Source organism: Microcebus murinus, chromosome 3 (genome assembly GCF_040939455.1).
Source record: "Microcebus murinus isolate Inina chromosome 3, M.murinus_Inina_mat1.0, whole genome shotgun sequence".
Taxonomy (NCBI): domain Eukaryota; kingdom Metazoa; phylum Chordata; class Mammalia; order Primates; family Cheirogaleidae; genus Microcebus; species Microcebus murinus.
The window spans coordinates 2174285-2188056 of record NC_134106.1 but is presented as its reverse complement, the minus strand read 5'-3'; the positions used below and the strand labels follow the sequence as shown (position 1 = coordinate 2188056).

General features: G+C 42.9%; 1 protein-coding gene across 1 annotated transcript in view; it reads right to left on the bottom strand.

Moving 5' to 3' along the window:
* The window catches only part of TRAPPC12 (trafficking protein particle complex subunit 12), an 82637-nt gene extending 69167 nt beyond the window's left edge, over positions 1-13470 (bottom strand). Inside the window, exons 1-2 of the mRNA XM_012763155.3 lie at positions 13323-13470; positions 9886-11114 (exon numbers count right to left, since the gene is read on the bottom strand). Of these exons, the coding sequence (XP_012618609.2) occupies positions 9886-11109 (1224 nt within the window). The 5' untranslated portion in view covers positions 11110-11114; positions 13323-13470. The remainder of the gene's footprint in view (positions 1-9885; positions 11115-13322) is intronic.
* Positions 13471-13772: the final 302 nt, after the last annotated feature.

Sequence of the window (13772 nt, the reverse complement as noted above, 5' to 3'; positions counted from 1 at the left end):
CGCTGAAGACGCGGCGCCTGCACCGGGCACGCGTGGCGTGTCCGCGGTGGCGACACTCGCTGCTCATCCTGGGAGCATCTGTCCTCTGGCTCTAGTGTTCGCTTTCTCCCAGGCAACATGGGAACACCTGAACAAAAACTACAAACAAACAAAAACAAAACAAAACCCAAACTCAAGGATGTGGAGAAACCGGAACCCTCTTACATCACTGGTGGGAATGTAAAACGGGACGGCTGTTTTGGAAAACACTCTGGCGGTTCCTTGGATGTGAAACAGAGTTGCCACATAACCTGGCAACTCCACACCTTGGTATACATCCAGAGAACTGAAACCACACGTCCACACAAACACCTGTACGCGACGTTTACAGCAGCACTGCTCAGCAGTGAAAAGATGCTAACAACCCAAGTGTCCACCAACTGATGAATGGATAAAATATGGAACATCCATACGATAGACTATTACTTGTCAATAAAAAGGAATGACATACTGATATATGCTACAACATAAATGACTCTTAAAAATGATATATTTACTGAAAGAAGCCAGTCAGGAAAGACCATGTCTTGTATGATCCTGTTTATATGAAATGTCCAAACCAAGAAAATCCATAGAGACAGGTTGCTTGGAGCTGGGTTGGAGGTAGGAGGATAGGAAATGACTGCTAATTGGTTTGAAGTTTTGGGGGTGATAAAAATGTTCTAAAAATTAATTGTGGCAATGGTTGTACAACTGTGTCATTATACTAACAGTGGTTGAATTGAATGTTTTAAATGTGTGAATTTATGGTATATGAATTATTAATATGTCTTAACACTGTAGAACCAAAAGCAAACATAAACCTATTTTCTTATGAGGCCCTAAACAAATGGGGATTTTGAAAACCGTTTTCATAGGTAAATGTTACAAAGAGGCTTGGACCAGCCTCTCCAGATCTTCCCTGCTCCGTGCACAAGCTAAAGTTCAACAGAGCGTCCTTTAGACTGGGGACGTAAGGAAAAGAAAAGAGACCCATTTGTGAGTGAGGTGAACAAAAGCAGCAGCAGTAACTTTCTCATCTGTCTGTTCCTGAGTAAGTGGGGCCGGACTTACTGTCTTAACGTGAACAAACACAACAAAATGTAACGGCTGTTTTCAGACACGGAAAAGGCTGTAATCTGAGAGAAGGGAAACATGAGTTGAAGCTGGGTGTGGTGGCTCACACCCGTATTCCCAGCTACTTGGGAGGATGAGGCAGGAGGATTGCTTGAGCCCAGGAGTTTGAGGTTGTAGTTAGCTATGATGCATTTTGATATGCAACTCTAGCTGGGGCAACAAAGCAAGACCCAGTTTCAAAAAAAAAAAAAAAAAATTACTAGACATGTAACAAGAAAGTACATGTGACCCATAACTAAGAGAAAAATAAATAGAAATAGATCCAGAAATTACAGAAATAATGGAGTTTTCAGAAAGAACTTTTTTCCTTTTATTAAGAGACATATGTTGCTTAGATTGTACGCAAACTCCTGAGCTCATGCAATCCTCCTGCCTCAGCTTCCCTGGTAGCTAGAACTACAGGTGCACTCAGCCCAGAAGAGAACTTGAAGACATCTCTTATACATGTTCTTAAGGAGCAAAAGTAAAACTTGAAAATGATGAGGAAAGTAAATGATATAAAAAAAGAACCCAGTAAAATTTCCGAAGACAAAATATGTGGAAAAGTCACTGAACAGGATAAACAGCAAACTAAAAAGTAGAGAAAACTTAAGGACAGAGCAATAGGAACGTCAAACTTAAACACACACACACACACACACACACACACACACACACACACACACACACGAGACAGAAAAATAGAAACAACACCAAAAACATGTCTTCAGTAATGGTGTGGCAATATCAAGCAGTATGTGTAAATGGTGCTTTCAGAATAGAGGAAAGGGAAAACACAAAAAATATCTGAAGAACTAATGAACCCCCAAATTTCCCCAAACTGACAAAAATGAAAAACTCCCAGATCCAGGAGGGTAAATGACTCCCAAGCAAGATAAACAGGAAAGAAAACCATGTGAAGGCACATAAGAATCGAAGTGCTGAAAACTCAGAGATAACATCTTAAAAACAACCGGAGCAAAAAAATACACATTAGGTATGGAAGAGCAAGGGTAAGAGTTTCTGCAGACTGCTCGTCAGAAACTATGCAAACTGGAGGACAATGGGATGGCATCTTACAAGGCAAAGGAAACCTGCCAGCTGGGGACGGGGGCTCATACCTGAACCCCAGCAATTTGGGAGGCCAAGGCAGGAGGATCACTTGAGGCCACAAGTTTAAGACCACCCTTGACAACATTAGGGGGACTCTGTCTCTACAAAAAAAAAAAAAAAAAAAAAAAAAAAAAATTAGCTGGGTGTGGCATGTACCCCTATGGTCCCAGCTACCAGGAGGCTGAGGGAGGGGATCACTTGAGCCCAGGAATCCAAGGTTACAGTGAGCTGTGATCAGACCATTGCACTCCAGCCTGGGTGACAGAGTGAGACCCTGTCTGTACAAAAAAAGAACAAAAACGAAAAAAAACCCAAAAAACCCCAAACCCCTATCAACCTAGAATTCTATATATTGTAAACATATTGTATATCTGTCAAAAATAACTTTTAAAAATGAAGATGAAATAATTTTTTAAACCAATACAATCTGAGAGAACCCAGAGCTAGAAGACCTGTACCAAAATATTTAAATTTCTGCCCTTCAAAAGCCACCATAAGAAAATGCAGAAGCAAGGCACAGAATGGAGAAAAAAAAATTACAATAAATCATTTCTATCTAGAGCATTTAAAGAATTCATAAAAATAACAATGAGACAAACATAAAAATTTTAATAGATGGGAAAAATTTGAACAGATTATTTCACAAAGAAGACATACAAATAGCTTATATATCAAAAAGTTCAATATCACCAATCATCAGGGAAATGCAAAAATAAAAACATGCTGCCTACACCAAGGATGTGGAACAACTGGAAATCTCATACATTGCTGAAATGTAAAGTGGTGCCCCCACTTTGGAAACCAGTCCAGCTATTTCTTGTAAACATACTTTTATCATAAAACCAAGAAATTCACTATTAGGTTTTTACACAAGAGAAATGGAACATGTGTCCACACAAAGGATTGTACAGAAATCTGCATTCCTAACATTCATATTTGGCCAAATCACAAATAACAGGAGCATAAGAAAAAGAGAAAGAGAAGAGAAAATATACAGTATGAGCTCTGTATAATGACTCCCACCTAGTCCTTTGTGGCTTAGTCTAAAAACCTACCTGCAATTTATAAAATAATTTACTAGAAAATGGGTTTGGAACCTACTTACAAGCTAGATAATTCCTGTATATGCAGCAGGGGGTTTAGTTGCCTGTAATGATTCAAACCTGGCTGTAATTATGGGTTGTAGATTCAGACACTGTCAGTGCTAGAGGGACTCACTGCAGAAAAGACTATTCGTCATCCACAAATCTTTTTGAATACCAGAACTTCCCAGTTTTGCCTGCACACATGGCTGCCTGGCTAAAAAAGTATTTCCAGCCTTCTTTGTGGCTTGGTGTGGCCGAGTGACGATATTCTGGGCCAGGGGATGTGGGTAGACACACACTCCATCTTCCAGGTGAAGCATCTCCAAAGGACTACTACTGTGTCCCCAGTCCCCACCTCCTCCTCATGGCCAGAAGCTGGTCGGGAGAAGAGTCCTGGCCTCTGGCCAGGAAGGCAGACTCACTCTCCAGCCGGGCTGCACACCTCGGCACAGGAGGCAGGTTGCCCCCACAGGGAAACACACTTCTGCCCCGCTGCAGCCACTGCGCCTGGCCTTCCTCTGTCAATACAGCTAAGCCCAACATCCTAACTGTAGATTCATCAAGCCCTTTCATTTACAGATAAGAGACTTAAGCCACAGATGAATTCCACTAGGTTACATAGGTTATTGGCAAAGCAAGAATTTGAAACCAGTTATCCTAATTCAAGGTTTCTTTCTATGTTCATGTATTGATCAGAAGAATGTATGTCTACACATGTCAGGCAATTTCGGGGGCCCTGGAAAAAAGTCTCTGCTCCCCTAAATGCTCTACTTATTCTTTATGGAACCCTAAAATCAAGCTCTTTGATTTCTAGTTCTTTTTTTTTAAGTGTGGATAAATAGAAAAGGCATTTTATCTTTAATTTTGGAATATTTAATTGACAAATCAAAACTGTCTGTATTCAAGGTGTACAACATGGTCATTTGACATAAGTATACATTGTGTACTGAATTCCACAGTCTAATTAACATAACCATCACCACCCACAGATACCGTGGCGGGGGGGGCGACGGGGGAAGAACACTTACAACATGCTCTCATCAAAGTGCCAGTGAACAGTACAGTATTACTAACTACAGTCACAGTGCTGTACGTTAGATCTCCAGAATTTACTTCTCTTGTATAAATGAAACTTTTGTACCCTTTGACTGACATCTCCCCATTCCCCTCCCATTTCCTCCCACAGCTTCTGCGAGTTTGACTTTTTAGATTTCACAAATAAGTGAAATCATGTGCTATTTTGTCCTTTTGTATCTGGCTTATTTCATTTGACATGATGCCCTCTAGGTTCATTCATGTTGTCACAAACGGCAGGATTTCCTTCTTTGTTAAGGCTGAGTATAGGACTGTGTACACACCGCAGTTTCTTTGTCCACTCATCTGCTGATGGACACTTAGGTTGCCTTCACATCTTGATTATTGCGAACAGTGCTGCATTGCACACGGGAGTGTAGACATCTCTCTGAGATCTGCTTTCAACTCTCTTGGATATGTACCCAGAGGAGGGATTGCTGGACCACATGGTAATTCTATTTTTGATTTTTTGAGGAATATCCATACTGTTTTCCATAAGGGCTGTACTAATCTACATTCCCACCAATAGAGTACAAGTGTTCCCCTTTCTCTACACCCTCACCAACACTTGCTACCTCTTGTGTTTTTGACAATAGCCATCCTAACAGGCATGATGTGATATCTCATGGTGGTTTGGATTTGCATTTCCCTGATAATCAGAGGTGACTTCTAGTTCTTTGGCTTACATACAAGTCTTTCTGGGAAAAACACAATTAGTCATTGATATAGTAGACAGAAATACAACATAATATAAGACAAAGAACCCAGAACCAAGACAAACAGGACCGGAGTTCTCCTAGCGGCTTTGCAGTGTACTAGCTGCATTACCTTGGTAACCGTGCCCCCTACTGAGCTGCGGTGTCCGGTAACCACCCATTTGCAAGTCTGCTACCCCAGTCTGGGCCCTACATCCTGGTCTGGGCTGGAGCAGCTAGGAGAGTGGGTGCCTGGGGCACAGCGGGCTTACTGCTGGATGCAGGAGGCACTCTGATCTCAGTTTCCGCAACATAAACGGAGAAACTGGACTGGATCACAGACTTTCCACCTTTTTTAACCACTTTGGCACCAGCTGAGTCAACTATAGTTGACAGCCACGCATCAACTTTAGCCGACAGCCGTGATATGACTGTTCTAATTTTTCATTTATCAAAATAAAATTGTGAACATTTACATATACCGTAATGAAAACATATATGTATATGTTACCTATTCTGATTTACATGACAAGTCAAGCTACCTGTAAAGTAAAACAAGCTTTCAGTGCTTTCAAGCTTTCCTCATTACACAAGAGCAAAATGGATTCGTGGTCAATGCACAGCACAGACTACCATGCGGACTGTGAGTGCTGGCTGTGGGCAAGATTTCATGGCGAGTGCCGTACCGAAGTGGTTAAGGAACAGGTAACTTTCTATTCCTTGGAAGCTTTGAGATCGTTGGTGGACTGTAGAAAAGGCAGTAACAGTGACTCATTTGGCTTTCTCGAAGTTTCCAGGGTTTCTGGCATGGGGACTCTGAGAGACCTAAGAAAGGGTTTTAAACACAGACTTTGTGGGCTTCCCTGATGGGGAATCTTGTCAAATCCAAACTGCAAGAAGGGTGAGGGGAAGAAGAGAATCAGGGGAACAGGATGGGAAAGAGGTAGAGGAAATGTCCAGCCTCAGAGTCTGCATATCACACTGCTAGTACAGACCTCTCTCCAGGCTGCACGCTGACTGCTGATGGCTTGTGACACGGCCCCGGAGCTAAAACTCTATCACTTTAACCACTGACACGTCGCTGCTTTTATTTATATTCCCTTCTCTCTCTCTCTTTATGAATGAGCTCCACACAAACAATTCTCCAACTTTCATTCCTTACTAGTTCTTAAAATTTCTGAGCTATTATTTCCTCACAAACTTTCCATTTACTTTTTTCTTTTTTGTAACAACACAGATGAACCTGGATCCATTTACTTCTTACAGAAGAACAGATGCCATCTATAATTATATATTTCAGCCATACAATTACTTGAAAATGCATATATTCTTCGTGTGGTGCTACTATAGTTGGGTAAAGTTTTACAAGTTTACCTTTTAGGCCTCTAATTTAACTTAGACTGCCATAAAAATTAATAAAGCAGCAATTTTTAAAAAGTTTAAATTTTATTCCATAAGAAGGGGATTTTTAACTAGTTATCAACAGATGAGCAATTTGGGAAAAATTCAAACATAAGTGTTTTAGAAACTGCTTTAGAACAAACAACGCTTGAGCTGTTCAACAGTGGCAGTGGGAGAAACCTTTCAATAGGTCACCCTATCAGTGTTGGTTAACATCTTAAAAACCTGGTGTGAGCAGAAGGTTAAGAGAAACTCTTCTTTGCTACGCCAATATCATGTGCTCAGATTTCCATCCAAGGACAATCTCACAGCTTTTCTTTTCTACCCCAGGAATGGAAAGTTCTTTGAAAGACAACATACAGCGGAAGAGCCACTGAGCGAGCAGACATTTATCACATTTGTCATACGTGAAAGCCGAAGGTCTTCTGGGAACATTCTTAGTTCAAATTTCTACTTACCCTGAAGTTTCTAAAACAACCACTGTGAATTGCAAGAGGTATGAAACACATTACGTTAGCATCTGGAGGAAACAAAAACAAAATACGCTATCTCCTGGCTGGCCTCTGGTACATGCCTGCACATGTACCCGGAGTGCCAGGTACCCGTGCTGGGCTGACGGAATGCCCTGCCCGCTCGGCAGTCCCCTGGCACTGCGGAGTGAAAAATCAAAGCTTTAAGCTACAGAGGACCCGCCACTGATCCCGTGGCCTCTTACTCAGGCAGAGCCTCCAGATGTGATTTAATCTGGGTTAAACTGGCACAGAATGTTAGCAGTTGTGTTTCTCAACTCAAGAATGACCTACATTTCTGGGTAGGTGATTTCTGCTGTGACACCACCCAGCCCGGAGGATCGGCAGTGCTCTTGGCTCCACTGTTGAGTGTCAGATGCACAACTTTTGACAGCCCTTTGTCAACCACAGGGAAGCAACTATGCACATTACCAAATGCACCCTAGCACCCGTGGTCCCCAGCACCCTGCTGTGAACCACTGGGTTAAATCCTTTGGGTGGCAGCCTTCAGATTCCTCCTGAGTCATCACTGAAGGGGGAAGCAAACTGCAAAGGGCAGATGGTTTTAAAAGAAGGTACTAAAGACCAGACCCACTGATGTCAAAGGAAATTACGAGCAACCCCAAGAAGTGAGAGAAGGGGAGAAACATGAAGCAGAAGACTAAAGCCATCTTGGGGTGCAGGGTAAACAGCAGGGCTGGGGAGTGAATTGGGTAAGGATTCAGTGAAAAAGGAAATCAAATCCCACAGATCCAATATCCCCTGAAATCAGAGTCCATAATCAGTATTCATTAGAAAGATCCTGCTAAGGTTAAGTTATTCTCAATGTATTCTGCCTAAGAGGGTAGAGAGGGGTATCAGACTGATGCCTGGTATACAGTAAACCCACAATAAATACAAGGTTAGCAAATGAATATTCTGGAAAGAATGCCACGTACAATATCCCAATCCTGCCTGCTACAGGCTTACACTTCAGTTATGTATGGAAATTAATCAACCTTATCTCTCTAGCATGTGACTTTTTCTTTTTCTAGAGAATTCAGCACTCTCAGGCCTCAGCGGTCTATCAATTGAGTAAAACAGTCATATTCACAACTGGTTCACCGATTTTATCTGTTTGTGCTCAGGAATGGGAATTCTACTGAGAGCCGGCTGTAGGGCCTTCCTTCCAGTCCAGCAAGACAGACATGCACAGGACACGGGGCCAGGACCCAGCAGGTGTGGCGGCCCATGCACACTGCCACATGCAAACTGCTAATGCTGCAATCCGGGGACAAGAAACTAAAGTTGACATGCAAATGATTTAGTTTGCTACACATGTAAAAATATAGCTATAATAATTTTATCATACTATGCCAGCCACATGCTACCTTACATGTGATTTTCAAATTTAATAATATATGAATCTCGCTCGTTAAGCGTTCTGCCTTAACATTTTTAAAAATAGATATTATTTAGAGCAGTTTTAGGTTCATAGCAAAACTGAGCAGAAGGAACAGAGATTCTAAACTCCTCCCGCCCCCCCCCCCCAACACACACAGCATCCCCCACCACGGTCCCCCTCACCAGAGTGGTGCGTCTGTCACAATGACGAACCTACACTGACACGCCATCACCACCGAAAGTCTGTATCACATTAGGGTCCACTCTTGGTCTTGTACATTCCATGGGTTTGGAAAAATGAATAATGCCATGTCTCCACCATTATAGTGTATATACAGGGTGTCCCAAAAGTCACCATACATGGAGAAATTGGGAAATTGTAGATAAATGTACCTTTATTTACAAAATATTCATTACAAAATTTTACAAAATTTTCCCTCTGTATGGAGACTTTTGGGACACCCTGAAGAGTAGTTTCATTGTCCTAAAAGTCCTCTGTGTTCCACATATTCATCCCTCCCTCCCTCCCAACTCCTGGCATCATTTTTGACATCTGCACAAATGTCCTGTCGGAGTCATCTCATTAGCATTCGAGCCTCTTAATAATGGGCTCTTACACTATTTCATATTCTTTGCAATCACACACTTCACTGCAATGGACATCCCAATAGCTGGTTATTTGTATACAAGTACGATTATTTCCTTATAGTATATTCCTAAAAGTGGAATTTCTGGGTCAAAGGATATGCATAATTTAATGTGCCTTTAAATTTTACTTAAAAATGTTTGTATCAACTTTTGGTCCCACCAGGGCTACCTTAGGCTATCTGCCCACACTTCAACAAACAGTAAATAATTATAACCAAAGCATCTGGTTAGATAGATGGAAAATGGAAATAATTTGATTATCTTTGATTACTAGTGAGACTGGATATTTGTGTATCACCATTTAGCATATATATAACATTTTAATATTTATTATTTTTTGGGCTATTTTATCAAATCTAAAAGCTTTCTATATCAAACATGTTATACGTAATACAAATATGTTTTTCCATATTTAAAAAAAAGAATCTGGGAGATGGTCATGCTGGAAACTCAGACTTGGGGGGGGGAGGGCATTTATTGAAACCTTAAAATCTGTACCCCCATAATATGCCAAAAAAAAAAGAGTGGGTTTATCATTTACTAGACTTCAGATGTCACAAACTGATCACACAAAGTGTAGAACTAATTCAGAGAATTGTGGTGTAACTATCTACCTTGCTGGTATTTACTTCTATGACTCTAAGTTGTATATTAAATGCATTATGTTAAGGAAACAAACTCGAGTTCCTAATACCTAGGGACAAAATAACATAGACTCCAACAATCAAAATTTTAGGAACTACTGACAAATAAGGATTTCCCATCCTTTGAACTGTACTGTATGTATTTCACAGAGAGATTAAAAGGGACCAGACGTGGACGCAGAAACATTCCGTGTCTTACCTGAATGTTGTCGAACCTCAGGCCGGGCATGGTGAGGTTCTCCTTGTCTACAAACACGGTGCTGTACTGCTGGGTCGCCACTGCTGTCAGGATGTCCCGGGTCCCCTCGCTGGGAAGCCAGGCGTCGTTCCTTCGGTCCATCTCACTCATGCTCAGGGCCGTGGCAAAGGGGTCATCGCTCCCTGCAAACACGGCCTGTATCTGTGAAAACGGCTTTGGAGATTCAGGAATTTCCAGAGAAGCTGTGGAAACACCTGATTCTGACCTTTCAACCCCTGCCGAGCAAGACGGGTCAGTGGAGTCCGGGGAGGTCTCTCCCACTGGAGCAGTGAGTGAAGACGGTTTTTCCGGAACTGACGCGCCTGCGTTGGGATTGCTGACAGAAATGAAAGTGGACGTAGTGAAGGAATCAAAGAAGTCAGAGGCCAACGAATTAGTGTTGATCGTATCGCCAAAGAATTTGCTCAGGCTGGGACTGGGCTGGACGGCCTGAGGGGGGGTCTTCGCTGACGTCTCGCTTGCGCTGCTGAAACTCGGCGATTTCACCATCTGGGACTCGAAGCCGTCGTGCAGGAACAGGTGAGGCTGAGGAGCCGAGCTTGACTTGCTGAAAATGGTACACACAGGGACGGGCTCGTCCTTGGAGGAGGCCTGGCTGGAAGACGTCCCCGACACCTGCTCTTCTGGGGGAGCCTCGCCATCCCTGGGCACTGGGTCCTCTGCATCATCGCCCCTGAATGCGGGCATGCCTGTTGCTTCTTCTTGTGCAGGGTCTTCCTTCAAAGATGCTCTGCTATCTGGGGTCATGTCTGAGATGTCCTTAGGTGTGTCGTCCCCATCGGTTTCACTGCCATTACTCAGAGTGTCCATTTCTTCCTTATTGGTGACATTTTCCAGTCTATGGTCAGCACTGTCTTCCACTGGCTCCATGACATCCTGCAGACAACCAAGGTCACCCGCGTCGTCTTCGCTGTTATTGGGAGAGTCGGAGATGAGCACGCTCTCCATCATGTGCTCATTGAGCTTACCCACGAAATTAGTGGAGTCCTCTGACACGGTCTCGTTCTCTTCGGATCCAAACCCATCCCCACCCAGATCAATGGTTTCCTCGTGGTAAAGAACCTGTCCCTGTCCTTCCGGAGGCCCCTGCGGAGAGATGCCCTCAGCTCCCACCTGCGCCGGGGGGCACTCCTCAGCCTGGCTGCCACCTTTAGCACCCTCCATGCGGCCTGAAACAGAGAAAAATACAAGTCAGCCTCATCAGCTTTCTCTTTCAGGTACCATTAAACTAATTGTACCTTGTTTATCAATTGAATAAATGCTTATTGGTTATATATTCAAATGATTCAAAATTCAAAAACATCAATTTCTCCAGCCTCTTATTTAACTGTGGTAAAAGACACACAAATTATATTTACCATCTTAACCATTTTTAAGTTTAGTAGTGTTAAGTACATCCATATTTGTGTACAACTAATCTCCAGACTCTCTTCATCTTGTAAAACTAAGATTCTGTCCCTAAGATTGCCCAACTAAGATTGAGCAATGCCCTATATACCCATCTTCCCCAGCCCCAGCATCCACGCCTCTCCTGTCTCTATGAATTTGACTGCTGTAGGGACCACACAGAAGTGGAATCATAAAGTATTCGTCTTTTTGTGATTGGCTTATTTCACGTAGCATAATACTCACAAGTTTCATCCCTATTGTAGCTTATGTCAGAATTTCTTTCTTTCTTATGGATGAATAATCTTCCATTGCATATATTTACCATATTTTGTTTAGCCGTTAATCTATTGAAGGATACTTGGGTTGCTTCTACTTTTTAGCTATTGTGAATATTGCTGCTATAAAAATGGGTGTATAAATATCTCTTTGGGACCCTGCTTTCAATTGTTTTGGGTATACAAGCAGAAGTGGAATTTCTGGATCATATGGTAATTCTATTTTAATTTTGGGGGAGGACTGAATAACTATTTTTCATAGTGGCTGAACCATTTTGTATTCCTGCCAACAATGCAGGAGTGTTCCAATTTTTCCACATCCTTGTCAACACTTATTATTTTCTGTTTTTTATTGTTATAGTAGCCATTCTAATAGGTGTGAGGTCTCCAGCCATTTGAACACTAATTCTTTGAGACTCAGCTGAAGTACCCCTCTTCCATGAAGCTTTCCCAAGACACTCCATCCTATAATACTTTCTTTGCCTCTTTCCAGAAAACTTATATCACCTGCTTAATTCTGGAAATTTGAGGCAGTGAGAATGACTGAAGCAAAAGTTAAATGGTAACAAAAAAAAAGGATCCTCACTAAGCACTGAAGCTGAGATAACAACAAAACTGGACAGCACTTACTGGCATGTGCACGAGTATGTGCACTCACTTGCTCCCCCTCTCAGACCAGCCCTGTGAGCCTTTTATGAAGAAACTGTCAGAAAAAAATTTACTGCTATGAAGATGAAGCTGCTTTAAACATCTAAGATTTAGGGAAATGTGTTCACCAGAGATAGACAAGATAGAACATTGCCTAGGAAAACATCACCAAAATAATAGAAATTAAGATAAAAACGCTTCTAAATTACATAGCTTAAAAACTTTACAAATTAAGAGAACTGATAAAATACAAACATCTAAAAACCACTTATGAGAAGATAAGTAAAGGAAAAAACAAACTATTCTAAGTGAATATTAAAGTAATAAACTGCCCTAAAGGGATCATCACTTTCCCCTTACACAAATGAAATCATCTAGATTTTATTTTACAAAGTAAAATGCCTGTAAGCAAGGATGTGAGGGTTTACTTCTCTGGAAAATTAAGAGGAATGGTCAAATGAAAATAATATAAAACATGATATAGATGATGATTTTATATATATACATAAGAAGACATGTAAAACATATATATACATACACATATATAAACTATATATATAATATTTTGTGGTAAGGCTCATATAATCTGTAGCAAAACAGCTTCCTCACTTCCAAGGGTTTCCTTACTCTAGCCTTATTCACCTGTAGACACCAGTATTAACCATATACCTATAACCAAAGGTAGAATCAGAATATGTTTCACTGCTTGAAATGTATATTTGGCAGATGTGGCAACTCTCCCGATCTTTAGGATCCTCTCTCCGACTGCCATTCACTGCTGGCGCCGTGGAGGTCTGGGCCGGCGGAGCAGAAGTGGCCAGGCAGGAGTGACCCCGGCCCCTCTCTAGGGAGGACCCCAGAGGAGACCCAGGCCCAGGCGGAGGGCCGGCAGGCTCCAGCCCCGAAGTGGCTTGCGAGGTGGACAAGCCCCAAGTAGGAGGAGGGAAGCCCGCCCCTCTCTAGGAAGGGACTCAGAGGAGACCCGGGGGGCCGGGCCGAGGGCTCCAGCCCCGAGGCGGTTCGGCACGGCCGATTTTCTTCTGACTGCGGGGCCCTGATCCTCACCTGCCACCCGCCCACTGGGGCCGTGAGCGGGGTCCGGGAAGAAGGTGACTGAAGCCAGGGAGCAAGCCGAAGATACGGAGATCAGTGCAGCCTGTGCGCCTGCGCCTGCCGGTCCGTGGAGAGGCTACTTCCGCGCATGCCCAGTGCAGAGGCCCTCGCCGGAAGCGAGGAAGCGCGTTTCCGGTTCGTCTTCGGTGGGCGGAGCTTGGAGCCCAGGGTGTGAAGGCGGAGCTGGGCGGGGAGTCGGGGTTGGGTGGGGAGAGGCCCTATCCTGGGAAGTGGAACGGGGGAGATTACCCTCCGTCTAGCTTCTTTCTGACACTCGGAGGCTACAGGCAAACTGTGGCAGAAGGGGCAGGTGGAGGGAGACGCTTAGGCTATTCTCATTGGCCAGTATTTCTAGGAATTTACCTTTGTGTTTATCTGTGTTTTCTACTATGCACCTGTATT